The following is a 21,240-nucleotide window of genomic DNA, read 5'->3' as shown; positions in this document are numbered from 1 at the left end:
TCATTTCCCTAATGCAGTGACTAATGATGTTGAGAGTCTTTTTATGCGCTTATTTATCATTTGTATATCTTCTTCTTCGTTTTTTTGTTTTTTTTTTTAAGACAGAGTCTCACTGTCTCTTGCCTGGTAGAGTACCATGGCATCATCATAGTTCACTGCAACCTCAAACTCCTGGGCTCAAGCCATCCTCCTGCTTCAGCCTCCCCAGTAGCTGGGACTGCAGGTGCACACCATGACGTCTGGCTAATTTTTCTATTTTTAGTAGAGATGGGGTCTTATTATGTTGCCCAGGCTGGTCTCAAACTCCTGGCCCCAAATGATCCTCCTGCCTTGGCTTCATTTAATATTTTTTAAAAAGCAGCAGGTCAAGTAAATATAATTAGGTAATAGATGAAAAGTTAGATAACCAGGTAGATAGCTAACAGCGAGTCTAATCATCTACTTCCTCTAATCAAACTGATGATGTCACTGGGTAAAAGGTCAATTGGAACCCAGTGTTCGGCAGTTACTGGAGGATCTGTGGCTAGGCAGTGGGTACCCAGGAACAACCCTGGGGCCCTTAACCTCCAAAGCAGCCAATATTATGTGTGCAGGCCTGTGGATCAGAGACACAGGACATCTTATGACTGAAAGAGTGATTCAAAATGGAGAAGGACAACCCCCCACAGTTGGTAACTCCTGCCTCAGTGAAAGCCATCATCTCGAGGATTGAGACTGCCCAGCTAACTCGGGCTCAAGAGGTAGCCCCTGAGATGAAGGAATCACCCTTCTATTGGGGTCTGATGTGGAGGTTGGGGACTGATCCCAGGTTTGAGTAAGATTCCAGCTCTGGTTCCTCAGGGGGTCCTGGGATACTTAGCAACCTGGGTTTGCAGACAGATTACTACAAAATATCCATCTCCTAGACTGGGCCTCTGCAGGGTAAGCTAAAATCAACCACTCCTCTGAGGCAGAGCTGGGACCAGGAAGGAAGAAGACTGCAGGGAAGGGCACTGGAAGCTCCAGGATAGCCCTGGGGCACATAATGGTAAGTCCAAGGAGGGCAGGCAGAAAGGCCCATATTTCTTGATTCAGGGCCTGTTCCTGACAACCCTCCAGAATCCCCCAAGCTGAGCGCTGGAAGTTCATGGGGGTTGGGGAAATGGCCAGAGGCTGTAATCACCCTGCACTGCAAGGCTCTAGAGCATTTTTTATTTGAGCCTCTGATCTGAGGGTTTCTTGGGCCTCATTTTTCCAGTTTTCTGTTGCCTTTGGATCCTCACAAGGACAGACATCCAGAAATCCCCAGCAAGTTCTGAAATTCTAAAGAAATGTGCACTGTGGATTTTTAGCATTCTGTCCCTTCCTGGTCTTCTTAATAATCAAAATTATAATAAGAGCTAACATTTTTATGTGCCAGGTACTATTCTAAACACTTTACAAATATTAATTTATTTAACCCTTACACAAACCCTGGGACATAGGTATAATGATTCCCACTTTAAAAATAAGAAAACTGAGACCCAAAGAGGTAAGTGACCTGTCTAGAGTCATCCTGCTAGCACATCACATCTAATTCAAGCCCACAGCCCTAAATGCTACAATCTGCCGCCTCCCATACAGGATATTTCTACCCAGCTTTCAGACATCTTGGGCAATGTCAGTTGTGTCATCAACCGCTTCCAGGAAGAATTAGGATATGATTTAAAAGAAAAGGCAAAATCTCACCGGATGGGGCAGAAGGGCAAGAAGAGATTCATCTTGCTGGAGAAAATTGCCTCCTTCTCCAAAGATGCTAAGATTAAAGAAAAGCACCTATATGAAATTCTCCACTGGCTGGGTGACTGGGGTGAGTGTGCAGCCTGGGCACAGTACTGACGGTGGTTCCCTCCCCGCAAGACGCTGGTCCCAGCTTGCTTAGTCTTCTCCTTTCTCTACCTAGGTCAGCGTTTACTGATGGGCACAGAGAGAGCAAAGGACATATTGCGATACCCCTTCCCCCATGACACATCCACCACTCATGTCACAGCACATCACCTTCACGCCCCAGAGGGGCAAACATGGAGGTGTCCAGAATGTACCAGATCATGACATTAACTGAATACATGATGAAGCCTAAGTCATGGGTCCATTATAACATCCCATTTTTTTAGCAGCATAGAAACTAAATTCAAACCCACACTAGCTATTTTAGAGAGGACCCCAAGGGTGATAGTCAAAGCACTAAACAACCCTTACTGCATGGGCACTGATGCCAGCTGTAAGCAATGGGTACAGCTGTTTGGGTATGGACCAGCGACATTCAGCCTGAAGCCGGGTGCTACCCTCATTCAGATCAGAGTCATCGCATCACAGGACCTGTGTGCTGTGAGGTGTGCTGGATGCTCCAGTGTTGGAAGAAAATGGTATAGGGATATGCCCTGCTTCCCACATTGCCCTGCCCTCTGGGAGCTCTCAGTTCAGTGGTCCTTCAGCTCACCTCAAGAATTAAGAGAGTTGTTAACTCCACTTAATTCATTTAATTGTTCAGATATTGGACCAGGCAATGGGCATAGAGCAATAACAAGACAGACACTTCCCTGGCTGTATAGCACAACAATACTATTTAATGTCTATTGTGTATTTCTACATGGCAGGCCTTATGTTAATTATTTCATATATATTATCTCATTTAATCTTCACCCAACCCTTTTACAGGGAAGGAAACTGAGTATCAGGGGAATGAGTGACTTGCCCAACGTCACATAGCTAGTAAGAGGTGAAACCAATCTGACCTCAAAGCTGCTGTTACCCCTGTGCTGTAGGGCTGCCTCCCTGGAGGACAGACTGTTCTTAGCCTTCACTCTTACTCCTTCTCCAGGTGACAGTCTGACCTATGAGATCAGGAACAGGAGGAGTGAAGAGGAAGAAGCAGCCCTGGACGAATGGATTGAGGGGATAGAGAAAGTGTTACCTCTCTCCCTCATTGCCACCAAAGGAGGCATCAAGTCACTCATTTCCCTTTGCTCCACTCTCATAGAAGAACAAAAGAAAAGGGCACAAAGTAGGTTCCGGGAGCACCTGGGCGGGGAGCTGGGTGGGGATGAGTGGAGGACATCTCAGGGAGAAGCCACGGACTGGGTTTGTTAGGGGTCCTTCTCACCCTCCTCCCTATAGAAGCTTTACTTGAGGTGGATGGGCAGTGGCACGGGGCTGGGGTGTTGAACCCTGGCCGAGCACTGACGGTCATTGGAGGTAGGCGTGATGTGGAAACAGGTCCCTGGGGGGCGTTCCCTAGAGCTGTGGCCTCACGAGGGTTCTAAGGAACAAGGCCAGAAGGCAAGAAGGCTGGCATTTGTAGCTAGAGCCTGAGGAACATCCTTTCCTCACTTGAAACCCAGCTGCAGGGCCAGGCAGTTTGGGGAGGCTCAGCCAGAGGCTCCTCTAGAGCCATCCTGATTATGGCTGCCCCAGAGATGGCCAGTCCCCAGCATGGCTGAGCCTTGACGTCTTACTCCCATCAACACTGGAAGGAGGCCGGGCGCGGTGGCTCACGCCTGTAATCCTAGCACTTTGGGAGGCCAAGGTGGGCAGATCATTGAGCTCAGGAGTTCGAGACCAGCCTGAGCAAGAGCAAGACCCCATCTCTACTAAAAAAATAGAAATAAATTAGCTGGACAACTAAAAATATATAGAAAAAAATTAGCCGGGCATGGTGGCACATGCCTGTAGTCCCAGCTACTCGGGAGGCTGAAGCAGGAGGATCGCTTGAGCCCAGGAGTTTGAGGTTGCTGTAAGCTAGGCTGACACCACGGCACTCTAGTTGGGGCAACAGAATGAGACTCTGTGTCAAAAAACAAAAAACAAAAAAACACTGGAAGGGACATGAGATTATCAAACTCCTGCACTTTGCAGATGAGAACATGGAAGCTCAGAGAAGGGAAGGAGCCACAAAGAAAACAAGTGGCAAAGCCAGACCCCACGCTTAGGTTTTCTAGCTTCTTAATATTACTCAAGAACATGGCCTTTGGAGTCAAGCAGGCTTGAGTTAGAATCTCATCTCTGCCAATTCCTGGCTTTGGGCAAGTTACTTCATCTCTCTGAGCCTCAGTTTCTTCATATATAAAAAGAGGAGGGTACTGCCTACCTGCAGGGTTGTGGGAAGGCTTCCACACTGCGTGAGGTGTCTGACAGCATGCTGGGAACATGCTCAGGGCTTAATAAATAACAGCTAACATTGGCATTTACCATTGATTCTCATGGTAAGGTTTATTATCAGTCAAGTAAGGTTGATAGTTGCGGGGATGGGGAAGGGAGGGAAAAGTGGATGAGGAGACAATCTCCTACAGTCTTTACCACACTGTGTCTTAAAATATAGTTATTTGTATACTTGACTAATTTCCTTGCTAGATTATAAGCTCCTGAAGGGTATAGATTGTGTTTTATTTCTCTCTTTTTAGGGATTATTTATCAAGCACTTACTAGGTACCTAGTGCTGTCCTTGGCATTAAACATGTATAATCTAATTAAGTTTTATAAAATAGATGCTATGATTATCCTCATTTTTCAGATTAGGAAACTAAGGCACTGAGAAGTTAGGAAACTTGCCTCAGGCAAGTGGGAAAAATGGGATTCAAACTCAAGTCATCTCGTTCCAGAATCCAAGCTCTGAACCACTAGGCCACGTGGGTTCTCCGTGGAGTACTAGAGGGATGCTAGCTTAATTTCAGTGTCACTTACTGTCCACATTTCCCATATCCCCTCATCCAAAGTTAGCCACTGTTTTTTCCATCGGGGATGTTTACTGAACAGGCGAATGAATGGACACTCCAAGACAATCACTCCCCCAGCCCTACACATAGCAGGCACAGGGGGTATAACTACGGCCGTGATCCAGCCTTGGAGGAACTGAGGTCTGTCAATGGGCTTGAGCACCGCATGCACAATCCGGAGAGAGGGTCCACTGATCTCATCAGAGTATCACAGGAGTTTGTGATTCCTCAAAACGGAAAAAGACATTATTCATAAGATGTGAATAAAATAAAATAAAACATGTGGACAATTGCAGGACCATATGATAAATTCTCTACAAGCACAGTCCAGTGGTAACAGGGAAGGGAAATGAAGCTTCCCAAGGTGGGCTTAAGGGTTTGGGTGGTTGGCAGAAGGAAGCCAAACACAGATATTGGGGCTGAGAAGTGGATATTTAGAAAAATAACTCTACTCTAGGGGGATATGGAGGATCAGGAGTGTGTTGAATTGAGTTGAACTGGATTGACTATTCCAGGCCTCTCTGGGCTCTGCAGGCGCTGTGGAGCTGGCAGACCCTGCGGGTAAGCTCTGGGCAAGATCTGAGCCCACCAGCAGAGGTCCCTCCTGACAACATCTCCCCTGGCCCAACATACAGCTCCAACACCTTATTTTTTTTTTTTTTAAGAGATGGGGTCTCACTCCGTTGGAGTGCAGTGACACGATCACAGCTCACTGCAGCCTCCAGCTCCTGGGCGCAAGCGATCCTCCTGCCTCAGTCGCCTGAGTAGCTGGGATTATATGCGTGAGCCACCGCACCTGGCTTCCCAGTGCCTTATTCTTGCCAAATCCCTAAGAGGGTTGGAAAGGAATTTTGGCCAAGCAGGGTCCGGAGAATCAGTGTAATCCTTGGGATTCATGAGAATTTGTTGCCTTTTTTCTCTCCACCTCCCCCAGTGTCCAAATGTACCTTCTGGCAGGGCTGGCAGGAAAAAAGTCCACAAAAATCTACACCTTACCCTCAGCCACCAAGCCCAGAGCAGATGCTCCAGAACAATCACACTACCTGCATGAAGGTCTTCGAGGTGAAGTCCATGTTGCAGGAGCTCCTAGACTCTAACATGTTCAACAAGGGGGAGGTCAGAGCCATCAGGTACATGTCCACCATGGTGGAGAACCTCAACAAGGCCTTGATCCTTCAGCACAAGGAGAACAGGAGCCTGGAGACCAAATACAAGCACCTGCAAACAGAGATGACCAAAGAGCTAAGCAGCCAGAGGCTGTACTTCCAGAAGTCTATTCAAGTCCTTGAAAGCAAGAGGGATGCTCTACTAAAGGAGGTAGAAATTCTAGGCCAAAAGTACCATGACATTCTCCTGATAAAGCATGCTTTAGAGTTCCAGCTGAAGAAGGCTCAGACTGATAGGGGTCAAGCAGAAGACCTTGCCAAGGTTCTTGTTGACTCCCCAGACCCCCCTGAGAAAGACACTCTCCCAAAGAAAGAAACAGTCATGGAGGAAACCCAAGAAGAGCCCAAGGAGGAGAAGCAGTTATTTTCACCACTTTCCCCAAGTCCCTTAGCCATGGCCTGGGCCAGTGGTGCTACACCTTCAGCACATCAGCCACTTTCCACCATGACCACGCACCTGAGGATTGCAGATGTGTTCAGCAGCAAGGGCACTGAAAGCCTTGAGCCTGTGTTGCTACCCTCAGCGCATCATAAGTTTCCTAAAAAATGCGAAAGACTAGTGGTAGAAAGCTCAGGCCACAAAGACAAAGACCACCAGGAGGACTACTTCCAGGAGAAGGAAGGACTCCAAATCAATTCCCATTCTAGGAAGCAGCTGTCTCTAGAGAACTCCAGGAAGGTTCCCTCGCAGAGCCAAGTGGAGCACTGGGAGGAGGAACTTAGCTGGGAGAAGCGGAGGCAGCGGTGGCTGAAGGAGGAGGAGATGTGGCTGCAGCGGCAGAAGAAGGGGGCCCTGCTGGAGGAGGAGCACCAGGAGAAGCTGCAGCAGTGGGAGATGGAGGATGCAGCCAGGAAGCAACGGCACAGATTTGACCAGCCAGAAAAGGAGCAAGAGAGCCCACAGAGAGAACTGGAACAGCCAAAGGAGGATGCGGAGAGGATGATCTTCAAACACACCAGTCGATGGTGGGATTTGGAGAAGGCGGAGCCATTGCTAGCGCCCCCCGGAACCCGGGCCCAATCTGCTCACCAAGTCAGGAGGCCACACTTGCCCAGGTCCCCTAATACCCAGCAGCCTGCCCTGGGAAATTGGAGACCCATGAGTTCAATCGGATTTACCCATAAACAACAGGCCCACCGCGTTCCCACAAAGCCCAAGAAATCTGCCTCCTTTCCCATCCCTGGGACATCCATCCGAAGAGTGACCAAGCCCTCTTTGCAGATATCCCCAGCAACCGTTAAGGAGAAGGTGTACCACATGGACATGGAGGCCCAGAGGAAGAATCTACAGCTCCTGAGTGAGGAGTCTGAGTTGGGGCTGCCCCACTACCTGCGCAGCAAGCTGCTAGACCTCACCACCACCACCATGGAGCTGAACACATTCCGGCTGCAGTACCTGTGCCATAAATACATCCTCTACAGATGCTTCCAGAGCCTCCGGTAGGTCCTCCCTGCACCCACCTGGCACCCACCCACACGCACTTCAGTATGTGGGCAGAGACAACATATTCTCGGTGGGAGAGAAGGAGTGCAGGGCAAGGGGGGTGGGGAGAATCTCCCCAGGCCAGGGCAAGGTCTCCTGAGGAAGGGGACTGACAAAGAGGACTAGCAAAGCACGTCTGGCCTCGGGGCCCTGGGCAACCCCTGCAAATGTGAGAGGTAGGACACTTACAGGTTGCTGTCCCTTAGTGGGCTTTTCCTCTATGCCACTGCCGTATTTCTTCCTCTCTTCCTACTGCCCAGTCCATAACCCACCTAATGTGCTCCCCCTGTCTTGCTTTTTTCTCTTCCTGTTTTCATCCCAACCCCAAGGCTCCTCACCTGATACCACCTCCCACTCTTCTGCACCCTATTTTCCCCAGCTCTCTTCGACCTCCAACCTCTGTTTCTTTTCTTGTTCCCAGGAATTACAGAAGACAGAGTCATCTCTGATTAACAGACTCAGGGGAGGACGAGGCCTCTCTCTATTTCCTAAATTCCTTCTCCTCTCTTCTCAGACAAGAAGTGATCAACCACATACAAATCATGCGAGAAGCAGGGGCTCCCCACAAGGCCCAGAGCCTCTACATCTTCCTGGAAAACATCGACCACCTGCAGAACTGCAGGCTGCAGACCTGGACCAACAAGCAGAAGGGCCTGGAGGAGAAGCGCCGAGAGTGCCTGAGCAGCATGGTGACCATGTTCCCCAAGGTGGGCCCCCCCCCAGGGCTGCCTGGGGCAGGGGTGTGTGTCAGCACAGCCCATGGGGATGGGGAGGTGTGACTGGGGGCAGGGGACAGATGGGAAATGAGAGGGCAGGTTAAAGAATCTGAACCAGGAAGAGGTGAAGGCAGGAAGTGGCCTGAGTGTAAGGGAGGACAGCTTTCCCATCTGTGTGTATGCGGGTCCCTTTGTGAAGGGACCCTTCACAAAGAGTTATGGAAGAGAAGATTATTCCGGAGTATGCGGGTAGCTGGACACTGCAGTCCTGACTTTGTGCTGGGATTCGCCCTTTTCTGTGGCTCTCTCTGCTCTGCTCCTGTCACGTCTGGCTGATCCCCACGCTACGAGCACAGCTGTCACCTTCAGCCTCTTGCATGGCACTTGCTTTGCTTCTCCCCTGGGCCAGCTCCTTCACGTTCTACATTCCAGGTCTCTCCTTTCTTGGTTCACTCCCTTGTTTTAGTGGAGTACCTCCCCAGTCACATTCTGACAAAGGGTGCATGGAAGTTAAACCGCTGAGACCCTGGTTGTCTGAAAATATCTTTACTTAATATCCACCCTCACTCTTAATTGATAGCTTGCCTGGATGTGGAAGTCTAGGTTAGAATCCATTTTCCCTCACCATTTTGAAGGTACTGCTTACTGCCTTTTAGGTACTGATGTTGCTGTTGAGAGTCATTCTGAGTCCTGATCCTATGGGTTTGGCCTATTTTTACTCTCTGAGAGCTAACAGAATCTGTCGCCATTGTTCCATAATTTCATAATTATAAGCCTGATACGGGCCTATTTTTATCCACTTTGTTGGGCATTTAGTCTGCCAGTTCCAGTTGGAAACTTACATCCTTTAGTTCTAGAATGTTTTCTCACATTTTACGTTAGATCAGCCATTTTCAAAGTATGGTCTGCTGACCCCTGGGGATCATCTAGACCTTTTCAGGGAATGCAGGAAGTCAAAACTATTTTTATTATTTATTTAAATACATTTATTGTGTATATTTAAGGTATACAACATGATATGAGATATGGTGGCTCATGCCTGTTAATCCCAGCACTTTGGGAGGCTTAGGCGGGAGAATCACTTGAGGCCAGGAGTTCAGGATCAGCCTGGGCAACATAGTGAAACCCCATTTCTACAACAAATTTAGCTAGGTGTGGTGGCACGCGCCTGCAGTCCCAGCTACTCAGGAGGCTGAGGCAGGAGGATCGCTTGAGCTCAGGGGTTTGAGATTACAGTGAGATATGATGATGCCACTACACTCTAGCCTGAGTGACAGAGGGAGACCTTGTCTCTTAAAAAAAAAAGATACACACATAGTAAAATGGTTACTATAGTAAAACAAATTAGCATATTTATCATCCTCACATAGTTACCCATTTTTATCTCCCCTGTGGCAAAAGCAACTATAATCTACTCATTTGGCAAAAATTCTAAATTCAATACACTATTAACTATAATCCTCATGTGTATGTTATATCTTTTGACTTGTTCATCCTACATATTTGCTATTTTGTATCCTTTGACCTATATCATCTCTCCCTTCCACCCCCCAACCTGGTAACCATTTTATTTTCTCTATATTTGACTTTTTTTTCTTTTAGATTCCACATATAGGTGAGATCATGTAATATTTTTCTTTCTGTACCTGGCTTATTTCACTTAGCATAATGTCATCCAGGTCCAACCATGTTGTGGTAAATGGTAGGATCTCCTTTTTTTTTTTTTTTTTTGAGACAGAGTCTTGCTCTGTCGCCCTAGCCAGAGTGCAGTGGTGTCATCATAGCTCATTGTAACCTCAAACTCTTCCTGAGGCAGGAGGGCTCAAGTGATCCTCCTGCCTCAGCCTCCTAGGTAGGTGGGACTCCAGGTATGTGCTATGTCAGCTAATTTTTCTATTTTTTGTAGAAACAGGGTCTCACTCTTGCTCAGGCTGGTCTTGAACTCCTGACCTCAAGCAATCCTCCCGCCTTGGCCGCCCACAGTGCTAGGATTACAGGCGTGAGCCACCATGCCCAGGCAGGATCTCCTTTTTTAAGGCTAAATAATATTCCATTGTATATACAGTGGTGCGTCGCTTAACAATGGGAATAATGTTCTGACAAATGCTTTGGTAGATGATTTAGTCATTGTGCAAACACCGTAGAGTATCCTTATACACACCTAGGTGGTATAGCTTACTATACACCTAGGCTACATGGTATAGCCTGTTGCTCCTAGGCTACAAACCATGTTGCTGTTCTGAATACTTTAGGCAATTACAACACAATGGTAAATATTTACCTAAACATAACTAAACATAGAAAAGGTACAGAAAAAATATGGTATTATAATCTACAGGACCACTGTCATATATGTAGTCCATTGTTTAGCAAAATGTTGTTATGCAGCACATGACTGTATACACGACAGTATCTTTATTCATTCATTCACTAATGGATGGCTAGGTTGTTTCCGTATCTTTGCTGTCATGAATAATGCTGCAATGAACACGGAAGTACAGTTAGTTGTCTTTATGAAGTAATGATTTCATTTCCTTTGTATATACCCAGAAGGAGGATTGCTGGATCATATAGTAATTCCATTTTTTATTTCTTTTGGAACTTCCTTACTGTTTTCCACAATGGCTGCACTAATCTACCTTCCTACAACAATGTATAAGGGTTCCCTTTTCTCCACACCCTTGCCAACACTTGTTATCTCTTGTCTTCTTGATAATAGTTATCCTAACAGGTATGAGATGATATCTCATTGTGGTTTCGATTTGTATTTCCCTGATGATTAATGATGTTGAGCACCTTTTCATATACCTGTTGGGCGTTTTTATGTCTTCTTTGGATAAATGTCTATTTGGGTCCTATGCCCATTTTTAAATCAGGTTATATGTTTTCTTGCTATTGAGTTTTAAAACTATTTTTATACTAAGAAGACTTTACTTGCCTTTTTTACTGTGCTGACATATGCACTGATGGAACAAAAGTAATAGTGGGTAAAACTGCTGGCACACTAGTGAGAATCAAACTGTTCTAGTGGTCACTGTTCTTTTCTACTGCACACTCGTTTAAAAAAAAAAAAGACAGTTTCACTTAGGAATGTAAGAGGTTTTATTTGGGAATATTAGATGAAGCAGTAAAAATTATTAATCTCAACCCCTGAGTACACGTCTTTTTAATATTTCTGTGTGACAACACGGGAAATGTGCATAAAGCATTTCTGCTGCATATAGACACATGAGGGCTATCTTGAGGAAAAGCAATTGTGTGGACTGCAAACTGAACTAGCTGCTTTTTTCATGGAGCACCATTTTTACCTGAAATAGGGACTGACAAACTATGGTATTCAGCAGATATTTTCCCAAAAGTGAATGAGACAAGTTTATTTTTTAAAAGTAAGAAACAAATTGACAGTATTATTAATCAATGATAGAATTTTAGCTCCCAAGAGAAAATTTAGGATTTTGGAAAACTTGTATTCACCACCATGAGCTTGACATAGTCTCAATATTTAAAGCCTTCCCTGATAAACTTGGTGATGATATTAACAAATGTGATTTTTTTTAATTATATAATGAAATGTGTCAGCATTTGGACGAGTTGCATATCTTAATGACTCAATATCTTCCATGTGACCAAATGCATGATGTTACAAAATCATGCATTTGTAAAAATCCATTCTAGTTGCAAGATAGACTAATACATGTTAGCCTAACTGTATGAAATGTTCACTGATACAATTTGAGTTTCCACAGTGTAACTAACCTTTAAGAAACTGCCATTTTTGGAGTTCTGGTAGATTATTTGTTGCTCCATGAATTGGTATTAAACATGTTTGGGGACAGGATTTGTCTTAGGAGTTTTTCAGAGCTTTGCCCTGAAGGAATATGTGAACGTGTTGGTTTGCATTTCGAATGCTGTTACACTCGGAAGGGCGTCTCTGAAAGGCAGTAGCGGCTGTATCCCACGAGGCGCCGTGTTTCTCAGACCTAAAGAATTGGATTTGCTTTGTAAAGCACAAGTGAATCTGTTAAAAACTATAGGCTGAGAGCTGACAATGGAGTGCCCTCCGGAACAAACAGCTTCCCGGAAACGACAGCTTCCCGAATGGCTAAAAGCAAAGCTTTTGTTTAAACCACTCTAGACTACCTGTCTCCATTCACAATAACCTAATAAACATGGAGCTTACATATCTCTGTTTAACCCCTCTGTTTAAATGATAAACTTACCTTAGAATTTAGAAATTAACCTTTGAAAGACTTTGTAACCGTTTGCTCACGTAAATAGAATTAGTTAAAGAATCTGTAGAAGCCTTCTGTAAAAGCCTTTTGAAAATCTGTTAACCTGAGAGGAACTACCTGCTGTTATGTAAATCTGTTACCCCTGACAATTGTTCAGTATTTCCTATAAGTTACCATGTAAGACCTCATTCGGGGCTTTTGAGACCAACAGAGAGGTCTAAGCCCCCTGAACTCCCGCTTTGCCTATAATCTTTATAAACTTATAAAACTATATCTTTGTCTCAGTGTATTCTTTTATTTCTTCCATTTTCCATTTCTCTCTATTATTTTCTTATCCCTTGCAACTCTACCAAAGGGACCCGGTTTTTTGCAGGGAACACTGGCCACGTTCCCCGCAATTATTATCCGCAATTATCTGAAAGGAAGAAAATCCAACTTCTCCCTTGTCCAGCTACATAGCTGGTGAGGCTGGGTTTCCTTCATATACCTCAAACACAACAACATAATGCAACAGATTGAAAGCAGAAGCCAGATCTGAAATTCCCGCTGTCTTCCAATAAGCCAGAAATTAAATAAATTTGCATAAAATATAAAACAATCCCACTCTTCTTACTAAATGTATTTTGGTTTAGAAAACACAGTTATTTTTCTTAAAGAATATTTTATTTATATTAACACATAATGAGTTTATCATTGATTCTTAATTAATGAATAAATGTTTAAAATTTTTCTGTTTTAATATCTAACACAGCAAACATTGATAGCCCTTTGGTGTCAATAATTTTTAAGAGTGCCAAAAAAAAAAGGTCCTGAGACCAAAATGTTTGAGAACCAGTGCATTCAGTGACTTCCTCTACTTCATTTTTTCTGTTCTTCATTTTTAGAACTCCTGCTATTCAGATATTAGAACTTCTGGACAGATTATCCAACTTTCTTTTCTCTGCTATTTCCCAGTTCTTTTCATTTTCACTCTACTTTCTGGGATAGTTCATTGACTTTATTTTTAGTCCTTTTACTAAGCTTTTTTTTCCTGCTATCCTATCTATCTATCTATCTATTTATTTTCAGAGACAAGAATCTCACTCTGTTGTCCAGGCTGGAGTGCAGTGATGCAATCACTGCTCACTGGAGCCTTGAACTCCTGGACTCAAGTTATCCTCCCACCTCAGCCTCTTGAGTAGCTGGAACTACAGGTGTGCACCATTACACCTAGCTATTTTTTTGTGTGTGTGAATAATGTGAATAATGCTGCAATGAACATGGAAGTGCACTTAGTTATCTTTGTTTGTTTGTTTGTTTGTTTTGAGACAGAGTCTCACTCTGTTGCCTGGGTTAGAGTGCCATGGTATCAGCCTAGCTCACAGCAACCTCAAACTCCTGGGCTCAAGCCATCCTACTGCCTCAGCCTCCCGAGTAGCTGGGACTACAGGCATGTGCCAGCATGCCCGGCTAATTTTTTCTATATATACGTTTTTAGTTGTCCAGATCATTTCTTTCTATTTTTTAGTAGAGACGGGGTCTCCCTCTTGCTCAGGCTGGTCTCGAACTCCTGACCTCGAGCGATCCTCCCACCTCCCAGAGTGCTAGGATTACAGGCGTGAGCCACCACGCCGGGCTGCAGTTAGTTATCTTTATGAAGTAGTGATTTCATTTTCTTTGTATATACCCAGAAGGAGGATTGCTGGATCATATAGTAATTCCATTTTTTCTTTCTTTTGGAACTTCCTTACTGTTTTCCACAATGGCTGCACTAATCTACCTTCCCACAACAATGTGCAAGGGTTCCCTATTCTCCACACCCTTGCCAACACTTGTTATCTCCTATCTTCTTGATAATAGTTATCCTATTAGAGACAGGGCCTTGCTATGTTGCCCAGGCTTGTCTCAAACTCCTGGCCTGAAGTAATCCTCCCATCTCAGCCTCCCAAAGTGCTGGGACTACAGGTGTGAGCCACCACACCTGGCCCTGCTATCCTATTTTAGTTTACAAAAACTCTTTCTTGTTCTCTGATTTTTAAAATAAAAATCATTTCTTGGACACCACATTTTCTCTTGCCACTGTGAGAACGTTAAAAATAGTTTTGGGAAGTCTTCATATCCTTGCACAGTCTCAGGATCCTCCAAGTTGCCTTTTTCAATTGTTTCGGGCTGTTTTTCAAATCTTTTATTTTAGACTTTTTTGGCCGGGCACGGTGGCTCACGCCTGTAATCCTAGCTCTCTGGGAGGCCGAGGCGGGCGGATTGTTTGAGCTCAGGAGTTCGAAACCAGCCTGAGCAAGAGCGAGACCCCGTCTCTACTAAAAATAGAAAGAAATTAATCGGACAACTAAAAATATATAGAAAAAATTAGCCGGGCATGGTGGTGCATGCCTGTAGTCCCAGCTACTCGGGAGGCTGAGGCAGGAGGATCGCTTGAGCCCAGGGGTTTGAGGTTGCTGTGAGCTAGGCTGACGCCACGGCACTCACTCTAGCCTGGGCAAAAGAGTGAGACTCTGTCTCAAAAAAAAGAAAAAAAAAAAGAATTCTTTGTATATTCAGATGCAAGTTCTTTATCAGACATATATTTTGTGAATATTATCTTTCAGCCTGTGGCATACCTTTTCACTTACTTAATGTCTTTTGAAGAAGAAAAAGGTTTTAATTTTAATGAAGTCCAATTTACCAATTTTTTCCTTCTATAGTTCATGTGTTTTGTGCTCTATTTTAAAAAATATTTGCTCAACCCAATGTCACAAAGATTTTCTCATATGTTTTCATAGTTTGATAGTTTTACGTTCAGGTCTGTGATCCACTTGAAGTTAATTTTTGCATATGGTATGAAGTAAGAGTTGAGGTTGTTTGTTTTTTGTCTTTTGTTTTTTGGCACATGGATATCCAATTGTTCCTTTTTTTTTTTTTTTGAGACAGGGTCTTACTCTGTTGCTCGGGCCAGGGTGCAGTGGAATCATCATAGCTTGGACTCAAGCAGTCCTCCTGCCTCAGCTTCCGAGTAGATGGGACTACAGGCACACACCAGCATACCCGGCTTTTTTTTTTTTTTGTAGAGATGGGGTCTCACTATTGCCCAGGCTGGTCTCAAATTCCTGGGCTCAAGTGATCCTCCTACCTTGGCTTCCCAAAGTGATAGGATTATAGGCGTGAGTCACTGTGCCTGGCCATTTTTTGAAAAAATTATTCTTTCCCTACTGAATTGCCTTGGCACCTTTGCCAAAAATCAATTGACCACTCACATGTGGTTCTCCTTCTAGAATATCTATTTTGTTTCTTTGATCTGTATGTCTGTCCTTTTGCCAATACCACGCTGTCTGAATAATTCCAGTTTCATAATAAGTTTTGTAATCAGATGATGTCATTCTCCCAACTTTGTTTTTGTCAGAAATGTTCTGGATATTCCTGGTCCTAATCTATATAATTTTAGCATCAGTTTGTCAATCTCTATAAAAAAGCCAGCTTGAATTTTTATTGGGATTGGATTGAAACTACAGATCAATTTTGAGAGAGATGACATCTTGACAATATTTATTCTTTCAATGTATAAGCATGATATGGCTCTCCATTTACGTCTACTTATTTCAGTTTTATATGTTTGTATTTCAAGTACTTTGAAGCTCTGTAATTAGATGCATACACATCTAAGATTGTTTATGTACTCTTGAAAATTTGGCCTTTTATCCTTATGAAATGGCCCTCCTTATCCCTAGTTATATATCCCTTACTTTTATATGTACTTTGATACAGTCACTTTAGCTTTCATTTATTTAGTGTTTTCATGGCATATCATTTTCCATTCTTTTACTCTTGAACTCTCTGTTTCTATATTTTTTTTTTTTTTTTGAGGCAGAGTCTCACTCTTTTGCCCCAGCTAGAGTGCCGTGGCATCAGCCTAGCTCACAGCAACCTCATATTCCTGGGCTCAAGCAATCCTTCTGCCTCAGCCTCCCAAGTAGCTGGGACTACAGGCATGTGCCACCATGCCCGGCTAATTTTTTCTATATATTTTTAGTTGTCCGATTAATTTCTTTCTATTTTTAGTAGAGACGGGGTCTTGCTCTTGCTCAGGCTGGTCTCGAACTCCTGAGCTCGAACGATCCGCCTGCCTCGGCCTCCCAGAGTGCTAGGATTACAGGCGTGAGCCACCGCGCCCGGCCTCTATGTTTCTATATTTAAATTGGGTTTTTAATTGATATCTTATAATCGGGTCTTGCTTTTTTTATGCAATCATCAATCTTTATCTTTTATTTGGAGGTTTTAGACTATTTGTATTTGATGTGATTATCAACATAGTTAGGTTTAAATCTACAATTTGCTCTTCATTTCTATTTGTCCCATCTATTCTTTGGTCTTTTTTCTCTTTTCCTGCCTTCTTTTGGAGTAATTGAGTTTTTAATAATAATTTCATTTTATCTCCACTCTTGGCATATTAGCTACACCTCTTTGTTTTGTTATTTTTAATGGTTGCTCTAGGGTTTACAGTATAACTTTTTAACGTATCATAGTCTACTTTCAAATAATATTATTTCGTGTATAAGAAACTTACAATGGTATGTATTCATTTCACCCTTCCTGGCCTTTGTCCTATTTTTGTCATATACTTTGCCCCTATATATGTTATAAATCCCCTAACACAGTTGGCCCTGCAAATCCATGGGTTCTGCACCCATGGATTTAACCAACCTCAGATTGAAAAATATTTGGAAAAAAAAACTGGTTGGCAGCATCTGTGCTGAACATGTACAGACTTTTTTTCCTTGTCATTATAATGGTATAGTATAACAACTATTTATATACCACTTACATTGTATTAGGTGTTATAAATAATCTAGAGGTGATTTAAAATATAAGGGAGGATGTGGGTAGGTAATAAGCCAATACTACACCTATGCAAGGCAAGTGAGCATCCTCAAACTCTGGTATTTGTAAGTGGTCCTGGAACCAATCCCCCACAGATAGCACGTGATGACTGTACATTGTTATGACTTTTTCCTTAAACAACCAATAATCTTTTAGATTTACCCACATATCCAGTGCTCTTTATTCTTTTGTACAGATCCAAATTTATATCTGGTATCATTTTCTTTCTGCCTGAAGGACTTCCTTTAACATTTCTCACAGTGCTCATCTGTTGGTGATGAATTTTCTCAGCTTTGGTATGTCTGAAAAAGTATTTATTTAGCTTACAGTTTTGAAAGATATTTTTGCTAGATATAGAATTCTAAGTCAGGCCGGGCATGGTGGCTCATGCCTGTAATCCTAGCACTCTGGGAGGACAAGGTGGGAGGATCACTTGAGGTCAGGAGTTCAAGAATTCTAAGTGGACAGTTTTTTCTTTCAGTACTTTAAATATGTGAACACAAACTCCTCCCAACAATATGTGAGCTCTGAGGAGCGTTCTGCCTGTTCTTGCCCAGTGGTTCTTCCTCTAGCTTAGTAGGTAGTTTCCTTCCATGCCTGCACAAAGACTTGAGGGGACTCTTCTGCAGATTTTTGGAGCTTTCTTATGATATAATTTCCTCCTCTTTGTTACTCTGCTTTTCAAATTCTAGTCATCTTGGCTTCTTGGAACTTTGAACACTGTCTTTTTGACTTAGCAAGGCTACTGAAAGGCCTCTGTTTGGGTTCCCAGCCCTATGCTATGGCCTGGACACACTCTCATTTGTTTCCTTTCTCTCAGGGATCACTGACTTGCATGCCTATTGCCTGAATGTCTAAAATCATTGTTTTATATATTTTGTTTGGCCTATACTAGTTATTTAAGGCAGAAGGTAAACAAGTCCCTGTTATTCCATTATCACTAGTTTATGCCTTCAAAAAAAGTCCCTGTAGTATTAGGATCCATTTTTAATGTTAAAAGTTCCAAGGATTCCTATATGATAGTAGTTTTACTTTTTATTTATTCCATGTACAATTTTTGGTATGTACTTGCATTCTTGGGCCCTTTGCAAAAAATCAATTGCCCCTCAGGGGACTGTGGCCCATGGGTTCAGAACCATTGGTCTAGGGCTAGGCCAACAGAATACCTAGGGCCTATCCTCATTTTTTCCATGTCCTTGTTGAGAACTCATATTTTCTCCCTGGAAACTGACACTAGGAGAAACCTTACTCTTTCGAACCCACCCACTTTACCTTGGCAGCAGTATTCACTAAGGTAATCATCCAAAATGTACAGACCTGATTTGAGCATTCATATATCAGATGCACCCCAAATAAATCCCAAGATGCTATGTGACCTAGTTTGCCATTGTATCCTATTCAGGGATATAAGGCTCAGCAACCAAAAATAATTAAAAAGTTACCCCAACCTTTAACTGGGTCATTCAAATCACTAAAGGGGGTCCAATTTACAATCCATACTAATGCTTATTTTCTCTCATCTTTTCTGTCCTCTCCTGTTCTCCCATATCCAAAAAACCTCTTTAACTCCCAAACACTATCTCTAAGACCCAAATTTCCTTTTCTCTTGGTCTAGATAAGTGATTACTAATCTAGGAGCCATAGACCCCTGAGGGACAATGGATTCCTGTATATATCAATAATTATCTATATACTAAATCGCCAAAAATAAAAGTATGGCGGGGCGTGTTGGCTCATGCCTGTATACTCTGGGAGGCTGAGGCAGGTGGATCACTTGAGCCCAGGAGTTCAAGACCAGCCTGGGCAACACAGCAAGACCTTGTCTCTATTTATTTAAAAATTTATATATATATATATATATATATATATATATACACACACACACACACACACACACACACACATATGTATATATATATAGAGAGAGAGAATAAATTTATTTATATATAAAGAGTAAACTTACTATCATATGGGAATCCTTGAAATTTCTGACACTTCAAATGGATCTAAAATAGTACAGAAAGTTTTAAAAAATCAAAATTCATAAGGCCAAAAAGATAATAGCTAAAATTTGGGGATAATGGAATCAAAGACTCCCATTTCCTCCTCTTTTTACTCTTTATTTTGTATGTGTGTATATACCCACACACGCACACACACACGTATATAAACACATACATAAACACACACTTCTGACATCTTTTAATATTTTTCATTGCTATTTTACCCATTTTCCAGATTCTCTACAACAAAGGAAAAATAGGAACTCACCAAGCAAATAAGAATTCATATCCTTTGAGAATATTAATAATTCTGTTCCTATTACAAGCATTGGGTTTACATTCATATCCATCTTTTATATGTCAGGAGTAGCTCTCTGCACTAGCCATGAGTATTGACCTTTCCTTGCTAGACTCTTTCATTTGCAACACCACGGCTTTGGTATGAGCAGCCCTCAGCTCCGGATCTGAGGCTAGGAGAAAGAAGGCTGGTTTTAGTTTCCTCCACTTTTTCCCTAGCTACTTAGCAGCACAGAGGCAGCAAGTGCTGACATGGTCCCTAGGGACTGGAGAGTCCCAGAGCAGTGAGTCAGAACCTGCTGGGATATACCCTAGGGTTGGGTCAGGGACTATCCCCCCTGAGTCCTGAGCAGCAGTGGCCTGAGTCTGGGAGACAGCATGCTGAGGCATTCAGTGCAAGTGCTGGCATTAGGAAGTTGGCCTTGGCCATGGAGGTTTATCCCAATTGTTTCATAATATGTTATACCAGTCCTGATGATCTCCTGTAAGTATCTTGACTTGCTAAGTTTGTTTGGAGTTGAAAAGGAAAGGGACCATATGATAATTTTTTGAGTGGCTGTGAGGGCTCCCTCAGCAACTTGCCCAGTGCTAGGGCTGGGGCTGGGTGCAAAGATACCCAGTGCACGCCAGGCACGACCTGGCCCCATGCCAGGAATCCTGCACGTGCTCTCTTGAAATTCTAGCTGGTCTGGTTTCTTTTAGTTTTCTTCCTTGCTGTTTTGCCAATTGCCCAGATTCCTCACAACAAAGGAGAAAATAGGAACTAACCCAGGAAATGTGAGTTCAAGGAATCTCTAGGAAAGATCTTATACCCTGGGGTCCTGGAGGTTTCTAAATGGAATAAATGGGATTCCCTGGGCCTTACCTTCTCTGCTCAGCTGTGAGCCCAGCAGGGGCACCAACAGTCAGGGAGTGCCTCTTGCCATCCTAGAGAGGGCATAACTTCCTTCTCCCTGATACCTCTCTGCTGGTTCCTCTAGCTCCAGCTGGAGTGGAACGTTCACCTGAACATCCCTGTGGTCACCTCACCAAAGCCAAGGCAGTGCAAATCGCCCCCAGCCTTACTCCAGCGCATTCGCCCCAGCGGCCCCACCAGCAAGCAGCCCTTTCCATCCAAGCACCAGGGAAGTGTGCCCTTGCAGATGGCCTGGTAGGTGTGGGGAAGCTGAGCCAGCTGGATGGATGGGGAGGCGGGCAGCAAGGCCAGGGCACAGACAGGCCAAGACCACCCCACAAGTTACAAGATGTCTGTCCTCTGACCCAGACACTGACCCAGAGGTGGGGTGCATGTGGTGATGTGTCGGCTAGCCTGACCGAGTGTGTTTCAAGCTGCACCAGCAGGACACGTGCAGTGGCTCACGCCTGTAACCCTAGCACTCTGGGAGGCCGAGTTGGGAGGATCACTTGAACTCAGGAGTTCCAGACCAGCCTGAGCAAGAGCAAGACCCTGTCTCTACTAAAAACAGAAAAATTAGCTGGGCATCGTGGCATGCACCTGTAGTCCCAGCTACCTGGGAGGCTGAGGCAGGAGGATCGCTTGAGCCTAGGAGTTTGAGGTTGCTGTGAGCTAGGCTGACGCCACAGCACTCTAGCCTGGGCAGCAGAGCGAGACTCTGTTTCAAAAACAAAAAACCAACCAACCAAACAAAAAACTACGCAACTGAAGGACTCTGAGGACTGAACACTTACAACCATTACCACCCTGTGCATCAATCTGGCACCTGCCATTGGCCTGTCCATATAATTTTTTTTTATTTTTATT

General features: G+C 43.8%; 1 protein-coding gene across 1 annotated transcript in view; it reads left to right on the top strand.

Moving 5' to 3' along the window:
- The first annotated feature begins 474 nt into the window (after nt 1–474).
- Nucleotides 475–21,240, top strand: part of FAM186B (family with sequence similarity 186, member B) — a 21,764-nt gene continuing 998 nt past the window's right edge. The window contains exons 1-6 of the mRNA XM_012653712.1: nt 475–740; nt 1,603–1,828; nt 2,840–3,022; nt 5,665–7,336; nt 7,894–8,086; nt 20,459–20,628. Of these exons, the coding sequence (XP_012509166.1) occupies nt 645–740; nt 1,603–1,828; nt 2,840–3,022; nt 5,665–7,336; nt 7,894–8,086; nt 20,459–20,628 (2,540 nt within the window). The 5' untranslated portion in view covers nt 475–644. The remainder of the gene's footprint in view (nt 741–1,602; nt 1,829–2,839; nt 3,023–5,664; nt 7,337–7,893; nt 8,087–20,458; nt 20,629–21,240) is intronic.

The sequence above is a fragment of the Propithecus coquereli genome, unplaced genomic scaffold, assembly GCF_000956105.1.
Source record: "Propithecus coquereli isolate 6110/MARCELLA unplaced genomic scaffold, Pcoq_1.0 Scaffold111, whole genome shotgun sequence".
Lineage (NCBI taxonomy): Eukaryota > Metazoa > Chordata > Mammalia > Primates > Indriidae > Propithecus > Propithecus coquereli.
This window is presented reverse-complemented; position numbering and strand designations above follow the sequence as displayed.